The sequence below is a fragment of the Eriocheir sinensis genome, chromosome 2 (assembly GCF_024679095.1).
Source record: "Eriocheir sinensis breed Jianghai 21 chromosome 2, ASM2467909v1, whole genome shotgun sequence".
In the NCBI taxonomy this organism is placed as follows: Eukaryota; Metazoa; Arthropoda; class Malacostraca; order Decapoda; family Varunidae; genus Eriocheir; species Eriocheir sinensis.
The window spans coordinates 1,006,950-1,025,634 of record NC_066510.1 but is presented as its reverse complement, the minus strand read 5'-3'; the positions used below and the strand labels follow the sequence as shown (position 1 = coordinate 1,025,634).

The 18,685-nt window shown below is 45.6% G+C and overlaps 2 protein-coding genes across 8 annotated transcripts in view; one reads left to right on the top strand and one right to left on the bottom strand.

Annotated features, from left to right (window-relative positions):
* Window positions 1-18,685, top strand: part of LOC126998378 (receptor-type tyrosine-protein phosphatase alpha-like) — a 226,597-nt gene that overhangs the window by 5,156 nt on the left and 202,756 nt on the right. The window contains exon 2 of one of the 3 annotated variants that reach the window (XM_050859991.1): window positions 12,488-12,515. The exons of the other annotated variants lie outside the window; for them this stretch is intronic. Coding sequence (XP_050715948.1) covers window positions 12,488-12,515 — 28 coding nt within the window. The remainder of the gene's footprint in view (window positions 1-12,487; window positions 12,516-18,685) is intronic. 3 annotated transcript variants of the gene reach the window in all.
* LOC126998371 (zinc finger and BTB domain-containing protein 17-like) overlaps window positions 1-18,685 on the bottom strand; it is a 130,089-nt gene that overhangs the window by 72,882 nt on the left and 38,522 nt on the right. The gene's annotated exons all lie outside the window — the stretch shown is intronic.

The following is an 18,685-nucleotide window of genomic DNA, read 5'->3' as shown; positions in this document are numbered from 1 at the left end:
TTTTTGAAGGAGTCAATCGTGTTACACTGGACCACTGATGGTGGAAGTTTATTCCATTCTCGCACTACAACGTTGGTGAGGAAAAATTTGGTGCAGTCTGAATTTACTTGTCTACATCTGAATTTTACGCCATTGTTCCTCGTGCGCAAAGTGTCATCGATCATAAACAATGTTGATCTGTCTACATTCGTGAAACCATTAAGTATTTTAAAACATTCGATCAGTTTTCCTCGGAGGCGACGTTTCTCAAGAGAGAACATGTTAAGGGTAGAAAGCCTTTCTTCGTAGGATTTGTTGCGCAACGAAGGGATCATTTTCGTTGCCCGACGCTGAACACCTTCTAATTTAGCAATATCCTTTGCATGGTGGGGAGACCAAAACTGTACCGCATATTCCAAGTGGGGTCTGACTAAACTGTTGTAGAGCGGGAGTATTACATCTTTATTCTTGAATAAAAAGTTTCTTTTAATGAAGCCCAACATTCTGTTTGCTTTATTTGCTGCATCGATGCATTGCTGTGAGAATTTGAGGTTTGACGCGATTTTGACCCCCAAGTCCTTGACGCATTGAACGCTTTTGAGTTTAACGCCGCGCATTTCGTAATCGAACTTCTTATTCCTCGTTCCAACTTGAAGGACCTGGCACTTGTCTACGTTAAAGGGCATCTCCCATCTATCCGACCAAGCTGAAATTTTGTGCGAATCCTCTTGGAGGCTTTGCCTGTCTTCGTCAGTCAGAACCGAGTTACCAATCTTTGTGTCGTCTGCAAATTTACTAATGCGGTTATTGAGTCCAATATCCACGGCGTTGATGTAAATAATGAAGAGCACTGGGCCAAGAACCGAGCCCTGAGGGACGCCATTAGTGACCGGCGTCCACTCTGAGTTAAATCCGTCAATCACCACTCTTTGTTGTCTGTTGCTCACCCAATTCGCGATCCATTGGTTTACTTGACCGTCCATACCTATTTGCTTTAATTTGTAAAGTAATTTATGATGCGGGACTTTATCAAACGCTTTCTGGAAATCAAGATAGACTACGTCCAGTGATTTGGTTACGTCATAAACAGTGAAGAGGTCGTTATAAAAGGTTAATAGGTTTGATAGGCAGGATCTTTTGTTTCGGAAGCCATGTTGTGAGTCCCCAATTAATGAGTGGCTTTCAAGGTAACTCACAATTTTGTCTCTATTTATGCCCTCAAGTAGCTCACCTACAACCGAAGTTAGACTAATGGGCCTGTAATTACCTGGTACTTTTTTGTCTCCTTTCTTAAAAATCGGTGTCACGTTAGCCTTTTTCCAATCCAAAGGGACGATGCCTTGTCACAAGGACATATTGAATACGGATGTGAGGGAGGAGAGTATTTCGCTCTTTGTTTCTTTCAGCAGAGTTGGATATACTTTGTCAGGTCCAGGACTTTTATTTGTTTTAAGTGATTTGAGGGCTTTAAGGACTTCATCGGGTTTTATTTCAAAGTTAGACAATGCATGCTCGGGATTTACATTAGTACTGGTGTTGTTGGTGGTGGTGGGAGGACTGTTATTATTAAACACCGAGGAAAAGTAATTGTTAAATAGGTTTGCAACGTGTTGGCCGTCAGCCACTAGTGCACCGTCGCTGTTTGTTAAAGGTCCAATTCCACTTCTGATCGCCTTTCTGTTGTTTATGTAACTGAAGAAGGATTTCGGATTATTTTTACAGTTGGCTGCAATATTTTCTTCATATCTACGCTTTGCCTGACGCACTAATCTGTTTACTCGTCGCCTGGCATCATTGTAAAGTCTAATGTTTTCGGGCGTGCTTTGCTCTTTCTTTAACCTGTAAAACAATTTTCTCTCCTTGACTGAGTGTTTAATTTCGGTATTAAACCAAGGTGGACTTTATTAGTGTTAATTCGCTTCTCGCACAAGGGGACAAATGTGTCCTGCTGAGTGAGTAAGTGATTTTTAAAGCTTAGCCAGGCTTCCTCTACATTGCTGTCATCTGATAGTTGCATATCTATTAGTTTTCGTCGGATTTCTACGAAGTTGGCTCTTTTGAAAATGGGCACCTTTACTCTATTTTCAGTCACCGATGTTTGAGCTCTAATGTCAACGCGCACTAGTTTATGATCGCAGGAACCGAGGTGTTCTCCTACCGTGACATTACTGACTAGGTTATCTTGGGTCGCTATAACAAGGTCAAGTATGTTATTTTGTCGAGTTGGTTCAGAAACCATTTGGCTTAGATAATTTTCCTCTAGAAATTCGATCATTCTATGGGACTCACCTTCTGTACCCGACAGTGTCGCCCAGTCGATATGGGGGAGGTTAAAGTCTCCTAGTATCAGTGAGTCGCTGTTATTAAGTGACTGCCTTAAAACGCTGTACCTTTCAAGATCGGCATCGAGTGATTGCCCCGGAGGCCTGTAAGTGACAGATATATTTAAATTGACTTTTGCAGTGTTTACTCGCACGCACAAATGTTCAACGTTACTGTTTCTTGGTGTTTTGTCAGTGGGTTGCAAGTAGCTTTTGACAAAAAGGGCGACACCACCCCCTCTACGGTTTACACGATCATTGTTGAAGAATCTGTAGCCATCTATGTTGTATTCGGAACTTAAATCAATATTAGTGGTGTCGATAAATGTTTCGGTTATAGCAATTATGTCAAAGTTTTCTGTCAGAGCAAGACATCGCAGTTCATCAAACTTGTTTCTTAGGCTACGCGCATTGAAACTAAGGACTCTTAGGTTATCTTGAAACTTGGTAATAGAGGTGGTGGTACTGGAGGGTTCAATGTTACGAGTCTGTTGCGGTGTATGGTGTCTATTTACACGGGCGGGATGGAAGGACGTGGCTGAGAGTCGTTTTTTGTTGTTCGGGCGTTACGTACGGCGTTGTTGAGGAGCCTTCCGAATCTGGCTGCCCCGATGGGGGACAGGTGTATTCCGTCCCTTTGGAAAAGTTTACTCTGGCCGTAGAAATGGTTCCAGGCGTTAAAGAACTCGACGTCAAGCTCTCCGCAGAGAGTCTGTAGGCGGTTGTTGAGGCTGAAGGCCTTACTGTAGAAGTCGCCCTTATCCCATGTCCATGGTAGAATTCCTGAAATCAAAATATTAGGGGATTTAGACTTATATTGCTGGATGAGCCTACGGTACTTGTCCAGCAGTTCCTCAGACCGGGTCGTGGTGACGTCGTTTGTACCTGTGTGGAGAACAAAGAGTGAGTCATTAGAGGCCACAGCGGAGACCTCGTCCAGGGCAGCTGTGATGTCGTCAACACCAGCTCCAGGATAACAGTAGTTACGCCTACGACGGGGGACTCTGCCACAGAATTCAACCACCTGATGGCGAATCATAGAGTCACCGACCAAGAAGGTGCTCTGTTCCTCGTCCTCCTCCTCCAGTATGGCAAATCTGTTGTAGCAATGAGTAGGATAAATGGCTCTAGGGGCGGGTCTGGCTCCTCCTCTCACGGGGGTGAAGCATTCAGCGTCAGCTCTACCGGTCCCCTGTGACGTGTCTTCTTCGGAAGGTGGCTGGGCATCGAGTGCAGGTGAGGAGGGTGATGAGGCGTCACTTGCAGCAGGGGCGACGATGTTGGCCTGGATAAACTCCTGCAAGGTATCAACAGTACTTGTTAGTTCGGTGATCTTCTTCTCGCCAGCCGTCAGCCTTTCGTCCTGTTGAAGGAGTCTCGTTTCCATCTGCTGTGTCAACAGGCAGATCTTGCAGACGGTCGATCGTCCCGAGAAGAAATGACCAGAGAAGTTTCCTGTGCAAGTCGAGCAGACCACCAAGTCTGGACCATGGGGTCTGTGTGGTCTGATTTTCTATGTAAAATCTATATAAAATCTCTCTCTCTGAATGAAGTGAATATTTATTTTTTCGATAAAAAAAATAGCATGTATAGTTATTATGGATGTACTCGATCATAGTCTAATAACAATAACAATATTTAGTAGCAACCTAAAAAAAAATCGGATATGAAGAATTGTCAATAAATCCAATAAATAAATCCGAGCAATCTGGTACCGGTACCGTACCGTTTAGCTGGTACCGTTAGTACCGGTACTGGTACCGGTACCTGCCCACCCCTATCAGTCACTCGTGCACCGTCGCTGTTTGTTAAGGCCCAATTACACTTCTGATTGCCTTTCTATTGTTTATGTAACTGAGGAAGGATTTCGGATTATTTTTACAGTTGGCTGCAATATTTTCTTCATATCTACGCTTTGCCTGGCATACTAATCTTTTTACTCGTCGCCTGGCATCATGATAAAGTCTAATGTTTTCGGGCGTGCTTTGTTCTTTCTTTAACCTGTAAAACAATTTTCTCTCCTTGACTGAGTGTTTAATTTCGCTATTAAACCAAGGTGGGCTTTTATTAGTGTTATTTCGCTTCTCGCACAAGGGGACGAATGTGTTCTGCTGAGTGAGTAAGTGATTTTTAAAGGTTAGCCAGGCTTCCTCTACATTGCCGTCATCTGAGAGTTGTATTTCTGTTAGTTTTTGTCGGATTTCTACGAAGTTACTTCCTCTTAATATTAATTTTCTACCCAGTGTGTTGTCTGCCCAAGTTTCTTCTTTTAAGTTCTTTTTGTACAATTCATATATTCTTAATGTTGACTTTTCTATATTTCATTTTTCCATTTCGTTAAGTCCCATCTTCTTACTTTTTCTATTATATTTTTCTTTGTTAAACTATCAAGTTGTGTCATATTTATATTGTTATGCCGGACGTGTTACTTGGGTTCCGTGTCGCCGTCAGGAGACTCCGTGGGAGGGAGATATGTAAACACTTTGCACAGCTTCTGTAGTTTAATATTCTTCCTTAGTAGTACACTTCACTCTGACTCTTGACTTACCACTAGCTTACTAAGACTGGGACTGTCCCCTCTCGCCCTCTTCTCCTATATATATCCAGAACAGTACAGTCTAGAACGTTACAGTATATTTTAGATCATACAAGAACATGTAGCAAAAATATGTGCGAGTTGGCAACACTTCCCGCCTGGCGCCTGGCCGCTAGCCCCGCGGGGCGCGGACGGCTCGCCTTGCTCCCCGCCCCCCTGCTCGCTCCTCCCGGAGCCTTCTAGAGGCCCATGGACGCCGGGGGAAGCTTCCAGCACAACACTTTCCCCCCCTCTTAATTGTGATCGTCCCGATCACACACTTAACTATATACAAACATAAGAAAATTAATCAAAAACATAATAATCGTCGTATCGCTGTGGACGCCTGCGTTGTCTCTGTCTTCTGCTCGGTGTCTCCTGCGCGTCTGTCTCCTGGTGCGCCTCGTCGTCGTCCGCCTCTTGGGGTGTCCCTGGAGCATCTGCCGAAGCCGGGAGGTTATCTCCCTCGGCTGAAAGGTCCAGAAGACCTATGTCGTCGTCGACCTCCTCTCGGTCCTGGACGTCCCTTGCGTTTTTGTCGGCTGCTGGGTGTCTGTAGTTGTTCCAGGTGTAGTTTCCCGGACCGTGGTACCTTCATAGCCAGTTGACGCGGAATACTTTCGGCTTGGTCCTTTCCGTTCTCCGGATTCGGTAAGTCACGTCGGAGAGGCGTTCTAGCACAGTATAAGGGCCTTCCCAGGGGCTCTGTAACTTCGGAGACTGTCCTTTCTTCCTCTGCGGGTTGTAAAGCCAGACTTGGTCTCCTTCCTTGAAGTCAACGTGGCTTGACCTCATATTGTAACCGCGCTTCATGGCCTCCCCGGAGAACTTCAAGCCACCACGGACTTGATGGTGCACCTCTTCCAGCCGTTCCTCTAGTTGACGGGCAAAACTGGAGGCGTCCCTTGGAAGGCTTTCCGCAGGAGGCCTTCCTGTCAGTAGGTCCACCGGCAATCGCAGCTCACGTCCAAACATCAGCTTTGCCGGTGAATACCCCGTAGTCTCGTGGGCGGCAGACCTGTAGGCCATGAGGAGCGCAGGCAGCTTCTGATCCCATGAAGACTGATCATTGTTGCACTGCTTGGCCAACTCCTGGCCCAACGTCCAATTAAACCTCTCCACCATTCCATCTGACTGTGGGTGCAGAGGGGTGGTCCGGGTTTTCTTGATACCCAGGAGCTTGCAGCACTCAGCAAGGACTGTTGACTCAAAATTCCTTCCCTGGTCGGAATGGAGCTCGTTAGGCACACCGAAGCGACAGAAGAACTCCTCCACCAATACCTTAGCGATGGTAGTGGCTTCCTGGTCAGGGATGGCGTAGGCTTCCGGCCACATAGTGAAGTAATCCATTGTGACGCAGATGTACCTATTTCCGTTCGTCGTCAGAGGCAAGGGTCCTCCTATATCCACTGCCACCCGTTCCATGGGGGCTCCAACCTGGTATAGTTGCAATGGGGCACGGTGGAGCTTCTTGGGGCCCTTCTTTGCACAGCACACCTCACACGCGTGACACCATTCTTCCACGTCCTTCTTCATGCCAACCCAGTAGAACCTTTGGCGCAGGCGACTCAGTGTCTTCTTTACCCCAAGGTGTCTGCTGGTGATGCTGTCGTGCATTTCTTTCAGGACGCCTTCCCGGGACTTCATAGGTAGCACCGTGGACCAGTAGTGGTCAAGACCACCATGAGAGACCCAGCGTCGCTGCAGCACCCCGTTGTCCATCCGAAGAGTGTCCCAGAGTCCAGTAATTCTTGGTGGTAGGGCTTTCTCTCGAGATTACTTCCCACCCAGGTCGCGTTGACGATTGACTCAGCCACTCCATAATTGGTCTCAGATCTCGGTCCTCCTGCTGCAGTTTTCCCAAGTCTTCCCATGGCACTTCCGCTGTCTGTTCCACTGTAGTGCGGCGGCACATGTTCTGGACGCTTTCCCTCTGGAGGCAATGTTGACACTCAGGTAGGCAGGGGCGCCGGCTCAAGCTGTCCGCGTTACCATGTGTTAGCCCAGATCGGTGCACAATAGTGTAGTGATGCTGCTCTAGTTTACCTATCCAGCGAGCAAGCTGGCCCTCAGGGTTTTTCAGTGAATTCAACCACCGCAATGCAACGTGATCCGTGCTGATGGTGAAAGTTGCACCGTACAGGTAAGCATGGAAAAAGTCAAGGCTCTTGACTACTGCCAGGAGTTCTTTCCGGGTCACGCAATAGTTTTTCTCGGCTGGGGTGAGCTTCTTGTTGAAGTAGGCCACAACCCGTTCCTTGTCGGCACATGCCTGGGACAGCACTCCACCAATCCCCTCATCACTGGCATCACAATCCAGTGTAAAAGGCTTAGAGGGGTCTGGGTAGGTGAGTACGGGCGAGCTGATGAGGGCCTCCTTGAGCTTCTCAAAGGCAACCTGAGTTTCCGCTGTCCACTCAAACTTGCGCCTCTTCTTCGTCAGGAGGAGCAGTGGTGCAGCAATCGTAGCGGAGCCTTTTACAAACCTGCGGTAGTATGAGCACAACCCGAGGAAGCTCCGCAGCTCCTTCACCTTGGTGGGTGTCGGCCAGTCCCTTACCGCAGCCACCTTCTCAGGATCAGTGCGTACTCCAGCCTCGCTCACGATGTGTCCCAAGTATTGGACCTCCCTTTGGAATAGGCAGCATTTCTTCGGGCTGAGCTTAAGGTGTGCAGCTCTAAACCGGGCGAAAACCTCTGATAGCCTTTCCATCTCCTGCTCGAAGGTCTGGCCAAAGACAATCATGTCGTCGAGGTAGATGAGTGCCGTCTTCCAGTGAAGTCCCTCCAGCACCCTCTCCATCAGCCGCTCGAACGTGGCCGGCGCGTTGCACAGGCCAAAGGGCATGACCTTAAACTGCCACAGGCCTTGACCGTAGGAGAAGGCTGTTTTCTCTTTGTCCTGCTCCGCCATTTTGACTTGGTGATATCCAGACTTCATATCCAGTGTTGAAAACCACTTGGAGCCCACCAAAGCGTCGAGAGTGTCGTCAATCCGTGGGAGTGGATATGAATCCTTGATGGTGAGATCGTTGAGGGCTCGGTAGTCCACGCAGCACCTGAGGGAACCGTCCTTTTTCCTGACGAGCACTACAGCAGACGCCCACGGGCTGCTGGACCGCTCGATTAACCCCTGTTGCCGGAGATCATCCATTACCTCATCCATCTCCTTGCGACGGGCTGGTGCCATCCTTCGAGGAGCTTGCTTCACTGGGCGGTGGCTATCTGTGTCGATGTGGTGCTCTACCAGGTCCGTACACCCCAAGTCCAGGTCTCCTGTGGAAAACACATCTGCATTCCTCACGAGAAGCTCCCTGAGCTGTTCCACTTGGGGCTCCTCTACACACTTGGAGCTCCTGTCAAACAGGTCGCGCAGGTAGTCGGGCAGCTCCTCCTGGGGCTTCGTCAGGGTTCTCCTGCAGACACAGGTTCTCGGTTCCTGGTCGATCTCTTGGCACAACCCCACCATGGTCCCTTGTTCTATTTTCTTTGGGCTGAAGGAGACATTGGCCACGACGACAGGCACTTCCGCTGCAGCAGGGTCTAACAAAGTACTGCCTACAATCACCCCGTTTTCTACCGGGCATCGCCTTCCACTCTCTACCACACACAGGCTAGCCGGGGGGGCACCCGTAATTTGACAGGGTAACAGCATCTCCGACCTCGGAGGAATAATGGTGGTGCGCTTGACCGTCACTGGCAGGTCTTCCTTGTTCACAGTCGTCAGTGGCACCCTCCTTCCTCCTACAGTCAGCTGCTTAGCTCGGAAGTCCAGCTCGCACCTGTGGGAGACAAGATAATCCATACCTAGGATGCAGGGGTCGTCCATGTCAGCCACGTAGACAGAGAGGAACTCTTCCTTTCCTCCGAGCTCAAACTTCACGTCCACTGGGCCTCTGAGCTCTGCGTAGTGTCCTGTGACTCCGCACAGTCGATGCGGCGTCTTAGGAACCCGACGATGACTCACCACGTCAGGCCGCACCAATGTGCGTTCCGGGCCTGTGTCGACGACCACAGGCCACAGCACTCCGTCAACCTTGCCCTCCACTTGGCAACTTGTCATGGTGGTTCTCTTGCACACTGATATCTTCGGGGTATGTACAGGACAGACTGGTCGTTGCCCCCGTGAACCAGTCCTTCTTAGTTTCCCGAGTGGTGGCCTTCGTTGGGGGCACATTTTTCCGACACTCATTCTTCCAGTGCCCCTTTTCTCCACAGGTCTAGCACTTAGGTCCTTCCCTGGGCTTCTTCTTAGCGCTACCTTCATATTCCTTCTTCCTCTTATAGCATTCGTTCTCCTTGTGCCCAACCTTCTCGCAGTACCAGCACTTTCATTGGAGCCTGTCTGTGTCGCTGACAGCGCCCTTTCGTCCCCTAAAGCCAGAAGTCGAGTTGTCCCTGAAGCTTGACAAGCTAGACCTAACAAAGGACTCAAACTCCATGGCACGTGCCAGAGCTTCCTGCATTGAAGTTGGCTTAGCTTGGTTCAATTGTATCTTCAGCTGAGGGCTGTCCAGGGCATCGATGAATTGATCACGCAGCAAAACCGTCAGCAGGTCAGGGGTGGCACCTGGGTATGCCTTGTGCGCCATGCTCTCAAGGTCCTGAGCGAGTTCCTGAAGAGACTCGCCGCGCCTCCTGTTGCGGGTTCTGAACCTAACCCTGAAGAGCTCGTTCTGTTGCTTGGTCCCATATCGTTGCTCCAGCGCCTGCGCCAGCCCGCTGTAGCTGCCCTTTGTCGCATTGTCGAGCTGAGCAAGGACCTCCAGCGCCGCCCCTTTCAGGTTAGTGGCCAGCTGTACCGCGCACTCTTGGTCATCCCATCCGTTCCGGGCTGCCAACAGCTCAAACTGAGCGCGGTAAGCCTCCCAGGAGACCTTGCCTTCAAACTCCTGAGGCTTCTTTCTAACAGGCGAACCCAGCAGACTCATGGGGCTGGCGAAACTTCTTGCGGGGATAAACTCAGGCGAAACAGGGCTCAAACTACCCCGGACTTGCGTAGGAGAAGCATCTTGGGTACAACTAGCCCCTGCAGGCATTGCCTGTCCGTTTCCAGCCAAGCAGTCTTCAAGGGCCTTCACTCTGTCACTTACGTCACAAACTGCCTGTTCAGTACGGTTCACCTTTCCCTGCACTTCTAATATTTCTTTGTGTGTCGTCTCCCGTACCACCTCCATCTCTTGTTGAAGATTTGTGTGTTCTTTCTCCACTTCTATCAGGCGTTGTCCCAAGTTCGTGGTCACATCAGTCATTTCTCTTCGTACTGACTCACTTCCATCTTGTACTGCTTGTAGCTGTTGCTGTAATCCCGTGAAGCGATCTTCTAGCTGTTCTTTGAGTTCTTGGAGTGTTCCTTCTTGTTGTTGCTGTGCTCTTTCTTGTTGTTCTTTGAGTTCTTGGAGTGTTCCTTCTTGTTGTTGCTGTGCTCTTTCTTGTTGTTCTTGGGTTCCGTGTCGCCGTCAGGAGACTCCGTGGGAGGGAGATATGTAAACACTTTGCACAGCTTCTGTAGTTTAATATTCTTCACTATAATGCACTTCACTCTGACTCTTGATTTACCACTAGCTTACTATGACTGGGAGTGTCCCCTCTCGCCCTCTTCTCCTATATATATCCAGAACAGTACAGTCTAGAACGTTACAGTATATTTTAGATCAGTGTTTCTTAAAGTGTGGTCCGCGGACCCCCAGGGGTCCGTGGAATGTTCCAAGGGGTCCGCAGGATAATTTTTAATATCGATTTCAGTCAAAAATTGTATGCAAAATTATCAATGTTGTGGAAATTATGTTAAGCAAAATATAAACATTTATTTTGAAGATAAGCCAGTAATAAATAATTCAGTTGTAATTTCAGTATATTATGACCTGCAAACACTTTCAAACTCAAGAGGAAAATTATAATAATAAAGTGTCCGCTACATGAGTAATTTTAATAAAAGGGGTCCGCTGCACAAAAAAGTTTAAGAAACACTGTTTTAGATCATACAAGAGCATGTAGCAAAAATATGTGCGAGTTGGCAACACTTCCCGCCTGGCGCCTGGCCTCTAGCCCCGCGAGGCGCGGAAGGCTCGCCTTGCTCCCCGCCCCCCTGCTCGCTCCTCCCGGAGCCTTCTAGAGGCCCATGGACGCCGGGGGAAGCTTCCAGCACAACAATATTTAATTCATTCATATATTTCTTTAAAGTTTTAGTCCACTTTGTGTTAGTGTTTTTCTGTTTCTTTAAGGAATATGTTTCTGGCCAAGTTATTTGTCTCCTTTCAGTAGATGTTTTGGAATTAGTAATTTAATTTTCATGTCTCTGGCATAGCAAAATGAGGCACCAATATCTCCTCTTAGGGCACTGTTGGCGGCATAAGTTGGAACTTGTAATATTGCCCCGTTGACGGAGTTTTCTATTCTCTGTAATTTAGTGATCTCTTCTTCAGTGAATTCCAAAATTTCAGCTGAAAAAAGTACTGCTGACAGTGCCATTGTAGCAGTCACCGCTCAAATTGCGTGCTCCTTCCCCTCAGTGACACTTGAGAAAATGGGCGCTGCAGAGCAGACTCATTAAGTGTATTTATATCGTCTTTGTCCGCGTCGTGTCTTCAATGTTTATCTTTCTTGTACTCGTTTATCTTTGACTGTCCGTCCACGTCCTTCTGTTGTTAAATTATACATTGTTCCACACATACACATCAACACCTATGTCACCCACACTTCACAACATTCACACAAACGCACATACATACAAACACCTTTTCTTTGTGTTTTATTTGTGTCAATGACCTGTGCGATGTTTTCCAATTAAAATAACCCTGGCGGATATACCTTTCTCTATCCGTGAACCGATTAGCACTTAGAACACTCTCTTCCACCAACACCATTCCCTTCCAGTAAGTTTTGCTAATTAGTAATCTGTTACAACATCTTGCTATTACACTGTATGTAATGTTAGCTAGTTTACTAGCTTTTGTTAGTCTTTGTTTTTTGAAGTCATTGAAGCTTACTTACTATTTTATGAGCAACAGGTTATGATTCTTCGTAGTGACATGTTATTGTTTTGCTGAAATAGGTTTCTATCTGTTTGAAAAAGGTGATTAATGTAGTTGAATTTTACCTCACTGATATCAAATTTGATGTAAATATGCCTCGTCTCCTTTAACAGTCTCCTTGATTACGGCAGTGGAGGGCGGGGAGAGGAGGGTGTGTGTGAGGCAGGGGTGGAAGACAGTACAGTACTGTGTGTATAAGTAAATTAGAGTCTCGTGATGCCTCCTACAAATTAATGTCAGTTATAGCGTAGAAAAATTATATATTACTTAAAATTTAAATGACTAAATTCGGACAATGCAATGCGAGGAGGGTTTTATATTTCTAACCATGACAGTTATTTATTATTTATTTATTTATTTATTTATTTATTTTTAGGAAATCTTGTGTATGTAGTGTGTTGTCATTGAAAGAAAATGGAGTGAGGACACGGGAGAGTCTGATGGGCTCACAGCGCGGCCTCGTGTCCCGAACATATCTCACCGGGAGTGGTTTGAGTGCGTTTCCGAAGGCGTGTCCTGGTCTTCTTCTTCCGTTATGTATTCTCCTGGTTATTACTTATATACGTCTGTACTTTCAGGATGGCGACTACGATGGGAGTGAGGAAGGTGAGAAGGGTGAGGAATGAACGACTGCAAAAGCTTCTGTAGGACAAAGATACAGTGTGCATTAGGTAGGGATTGCATGCATCCAAGGTAAATCTTGAACACTGTCTACAAACACTGGTAAGTGGCTCGTGCCCGGCAGACACAAGTTAAGCTAATACAGGCACTTTGTTCGGAGTTGCTTGCGTTCCTGAAGACCGTGTAAATAGAATTTCGCGTAATTCAACCACTATTTTACCACAAGAATGCTAAGGAAGGTGAAACTTTGTTCGCTCTACTGTAAAACTTAAATGTCAAATAGGATTTGAGCTTCATTTTCCAAATATAGGTTATGTAAATTTACGGAAAGCTTGAGGTTCCTGTATATAGTGAACCTCACAAAACAAGGAAACTCAAGGATTAGCTTAAAGCTACAGCGAAGTACTGAAGAACAGTAATTGTTGATGAATTATTATACTTAAAATATCCCTAGGAACAACGATTTTTTTTTTATTGTAGCTACACAGCGGTATCAGTAAACCAACGCGCTGCAGAATGTATGCTCTCACGTCATTTGTACATTTCATCATAATTAAAATCATTAGCCAATAAATTATATATAATAATAGTCAACTGCAGGACAAAGGCCTTTCCCAACGTTCTCCACTTGCCTCTGATGTTAGAAGACTTCATCCTGTTCCGGTAAATGCTTTGGTTTCATCTTTCCATCCTGGCCCCCACCTGCCCTAACTCATCTTACAATTTCTGAGTTGCCTCTGTTACTGTCGTTGTCCATTTTGTTCTACGCATGGCATGACCTCTCTAAGTCCATTGTTTTTATTATTCCTTGAAACCCAACATTTGTTTCTTCTGTAATCCATGATGCTCTCTTTTAGTCTCTTGGTGATGTACCCAGCATTTTTCTCGCCATTTATTTTTGTGCTCTTTATAACTTTTTTTTTTTTTTGGGGGGGGGGTGAGGCGCCGTGTGTCTGAACTGCTTGTTAGGATACATTGATTGCACACTTTTCTCTTGAAGGAAAGTAGCAGATTGCTATTCATGACGTTTCTATATTTACCAAAAGCACTCGCTCCCATTTTTAATTCTCTCTGATTTATTTTTCCAGGTCTAGGTTTGCACATTTGTTTCGGCTGAATATGTGTTTTCATCTACTCTCAAGTGTTTCGTTCCTATTGATGAATAAGTCTTACAAATGCTTCTTTCATATTCATCATCAGACCTACTTCAGAATTTTCTATGAAGTTAACCGATCATTCTCTGCAGGTTCTCCCGGGGAAATTTAGTAAGACTGTAATCTAACTAAGAAGCTAGTGTTAGTGAGGCATTGAACGTCTATCTTGATTTCCATGTTAGACCACTCCAATTTTTTTAATACTTCAGAACAAGCCGTATATATTTTGCATAGTGTCACATTGCCTAACACCTCGATTGGAATATTCACCCTTTTCTGGTGGAGCTTCATGGTTGCCGTGCTGTCGCTTTCTGTATCTTTCAACACCTTTCTGTATACTCATCCACGCCTTGTTCCTGATGAAGCTTTAGCAGAGTCAAATGCTTTCTCATAATATACGGAAGCCATGGATATCGGTTTATGGTATTCGGTGGGTTTAGTGACGTGGATGTGGTCATAGTTAGGTATTCACTACTAACTCCAACTTGTTCTCTTTTCTGCGTGCTGAACTTATTGTCTGCTACCATCTTAGTGAAAAGTTTGTAGGTTACAGGGAGAAGAAGAATTTGTCAGTAATTTTTCAAGCCTTCTCGGTCATTTTTAGGACGCAATGACTTTTTAAGTATAAAATCGCTTAATTAAATTAAATTAAAGCTATCTATTCGTGACTTGCCCCTACTTATTCTCTTCAGAGGCTTCTTTTCTTCATTCGTGGTCATGCCGGGAACTTCCAAGCTAAGATAATCGTGCTCCCCGCCACTATTCTCCCTCCCATCCTGGTCACTGGACAATTTGGTGTAGCATTTTTTCCGCAACCCTTTCTGCCGCCTCCATGGTATTCGTGATTTACATTTGAAGGGTTTATTTGTTCTCTTTATTTATAATTTATATATTTAGAGCTTCACTAATATAACGGGGAAACATGAAAAGAGATGTAGAATTAAATTAACTATCAAAGTATGTATATAAATGTATGAATACAAAAGTTGAGTGAAAACATTTAGTAAATACAAAACAATAATACCCGCTACATGCCGCTCATCACAACACTGCGACCAAAGTCACTTATACCAAGTCAAGTCACTGCGACCAGCACGCGCAGGGGGCGGTTTGGGGCGGAGCAGCGGGATGACGTCACTTGAATCCAAATACCCGGCAGTTCACGGGTGACTAAAGCTGCGGCCGTGTGCACTTTGGATGTGCATGCTCGCCTTCTTTCACCACGCGTTCAGGCAAGCTACTGACGAAAAAATTATGCCTTTTTATTGTGCTATGCGTGACTGTAATTCCAATGCCTAAAAATGGCGGTGTGGGGTGTGAGGGGGGGAGGGGGCATGTTGAAGTGATTGATATAAATTAGTCCGCCTTTCTTCGTTTTCTCTAAATCCCTGTTTCTACATTCTCTAGTTTGGCTTCAAGCAAAGTCACGCATAAGCCACGCCTCTGCCGTGTCTCCTCCCACAAAGCTGCGTATGACTTGACTCGGTGTAAGTGACTTTGACTGCAACAAAGTAAGAAAACATCGACGCATCTGACTGGATCAAACACGCGCCACACACACCCCGCCAAGGCACCAGAGCGAACAGGCAACCTTAGTCTGATACTGAAAAAGAAAAAAAATAATTATAATGACAAATACTTTCCTTAGCTAAAAAAAGAAAAATAATCTATTATTCAATTTTTTCTATGATTTCTTTCAGTTACAGGAAAATATCTTATGTATTCACAACCTTTCAATTTTCTTAACGCGCCTTTCTTCCGTGATCTCCTTGCTGTTTGAAATTCAAGCGTAGTCAAAACCATTTGGAAAGCTTTCGACCGAGTCTGGTATAAATAATTTTTGCTCCTAAACTACATTCCTACGCATTCTATCCCTCTCTGTACTTTTTTTTCTGCAGATGGTGCTTGGTGGTCTCCTACACTTTCGTATCGTGCTGTTTCACTAGACTCTATTCACCCACCAACTTTCTTTTAATCTTTAATTATTTATCGACTCCCCAATCTCACTGATCTATCTGTTCCTACGCCGAAGACTATTAGCATTTTTTTTTTAAGTCTTATGGTAAACGAGCATCCCGATAAGAGTCGCATAATTATTGGGAAGAATGTTACAGAGCGCTTAAATTGTGAGCTTTCTATTTTTTTTCTGTAGACTTACACTTAGTGACTTCAGTGCCTCAAAAGCTAAGTTTTTCCATCCGTCGACGAGAAAGTATTTTAGATAACTATCCCCTATCTAACAACAGCTTCTCCTCTTCCCCCTTCTGCGTCAAACATGCTCGGTCTGTCCTTCCTCAAAATTGTAACTGGAAATTTCATATTAATTTCTCACTAAGTAAGATTCCTCGATGTTGAGGATTCTGTATTGTCTCCACTGCTATTGTGGCAGCGGAGATGGTAGCTGCACAAAAGAGGCACATCCACCACATCTCACACAGCCTTTTACGGACAATCTTTACCCTCTAAGAGTTCGCCGTAATGTTGCTTTCCTTTTTCCCCCTTTTCATGCCAACTGTTCATCAGGACTTGCTAGCTGTATCATCCTTTCCTATCACGCCTTCACTGCACAAGGCTCTATGCTGCCCAACTTCTTAATGCAAAAATTAACCATCATCTTCAATTTTTCCGCTCCCCACTGACGGGCATCGTGCAGTCATCCCCATGAACGTATCATCGCTAGAACCCACTGAACTCCTCGTATCTTGGACATTCGAACACAACCTAACAAGTTACTTCGAGGTGATGTGGAGTCCACCTAACGAGATGACAGAGAGTTCCGCCACAACCAACGACACTTCCTACATCATCACCGACCTCACACCACGCACAAGCTACACCGTCTGCGTCCAGGCCATGGATGCGAACGACACTGAGCTGGGTTACTCTGCCGACGTGACTGCTACGACATCCACACCAGGTACTACCTTGTTTTCTTCTTCCGTTGCAGCGTTCAAAAAAATAATGTTCGCCCTATGACAAAACCTTTCTTCCTTTAACTCATACTATTCATCGTGACCACATCAAAAGTAGGCAGGTGTATCATGATTTGTCGTCAATTGTTAGCTTTACGATTAGCTTCATCTGGGTTAGGTGTTATGTGTGGTCATCGCTTATTTTTCTCCCTTCTATATGACAGCTATATATAGGAGCCTTGTCTACCCCTACATTTTTTACAGTAAAGAAAGCAGCGAAACACACGCACACACACAAAAAAGCTAAGCGATGCTTCCTCCACAAGAGAAAGGTAGTGTCCGAACGGAGTGTCCAATTCGGTTGAAGAGGTGTCTGACACTCCTCTATTAAAGGATTTCAAGTCGTAGGAATGGCAAAGTACAGACGAAGAAAGGGATGAAATAATGAAGATGTGGGTTTACTTTTACACGAAGGATTTGAACACCATAAGAATGAGCCAGAGTAGCAAGTCTTGTGCAGTGGGGTAATGGGTATGGTAGATCCATATCGTTGAGAAGTTACAAGTTAATATGAAAATATAGATATAAGATTGAGGCAACATTGCTGCGGATTTCAATCTCTAGATGGAAGAATATATGTTAGGTTAGGGAGCAGATAAGGCGAAAAGGCTTTGATCATTCTGTCCATAAAGGCTGTGTGTGTGGAATCCACCAACCAACACATGAGATGCATACTCCTTGTAGGGGCGAACAAGGCCCTTGTATATGGTTAGCAATTATGAGGGGAAAGGAATAAGTGGAGAAGATACAGAACGCCTAGTCTTGAAGTTGATTTAGCAGGAAATGAGACATGAAATTTACAGTTCAGAATTTGAGTTAAGGATAGATCCAGGAAACTTATTGTCCGGTAAAATAAGACAGCTTTGTGTTACTGAGTAGGGGGATACACATCTGGAAGGTTGTGTCGATTTGTCTGGTGGAGAAATTTAGTTAATGAGGCATTGCAGGACACCAAGAGCGGTATTTTCAGACGCTTCCACCTCTCACATCAACTATTTTTAAAGGTCGAAAAGGAGATTAATCGGGTGTTTTTCCACATTCGTGTTACAGAAGATCACCCTACCACCAGGATCATTAAACTAACCCTAAAAATACCCAGAACGCCAACGAAAGCCTTTTCAAATATGTGGACTTGGGCGCCGAAAGGGTTGAGATTACGGGGCCAAGTTCCTTTTGCCGCGTTCATAAATAAGAGCCGGATAAAAATTAAGCGTTCTGTGTCTTCCAGCCATGAGAGGTCTGTCTTGTTGGGTGGAGAATTAGCTTAATCAAGTTGAAGTAAGAAATTTGCTTTCCATGTGAGGAAAGGTTCTACCCACACAGCTTCACTGGACATAATAGCGTCAATGGCATTTAGCCTCATCAACCTGGGAGTGAAGTTTTCCATTCGGAGGAAAGAATATACTTATATCTTTTCTCCAACTCCTATGGTTACTTGCGGAATGTTCTCTAACTGGATCGAGTAGAGTCAAGCTACCCCTACCGACCTGGTCCAAGGAGATGGCAATAATGGAGTAAGCTGCCTCTCCTTCTGTGCCCTCGGGTGGCGAGGTGAGCACAGCTAGATGGCAGCGTGCTCGTTCGAAAGCGGTCCTAAATACTGAGCAATTTATCTATAATACTCAACTGTATCGAGTACAGTCAAGCTACTCACCAGGGCAATAATGGGGTGAGATTCCTCTCTCTTTGTGCCCTTGAGTGCCAAGCTTAAACAAGGCACCAGTACGCTGGTTAGAGCCAGGTCATGGGTTGACTGATCGAATAACTGGGGTATGCAGTCTTAGCACCACAACTGCTGAGGTCATATATCAGCGAACCCTTCGATAAAACCAGACTGTACATACGGTATTTATAGAATCATGGGTGCATGTAATAAATCCTAAAACATTAAAAGTTTCATACCGTTAACAACGGGCTACAAGAGATGGAGAACACCATCCTCATGCAGGTACGCGATGATATCATATCTCGGGGAGAGTGCCTTCTTCTCCCCTAGCAACAGGGAGAAAGAGAAACTCTGATCTCCACC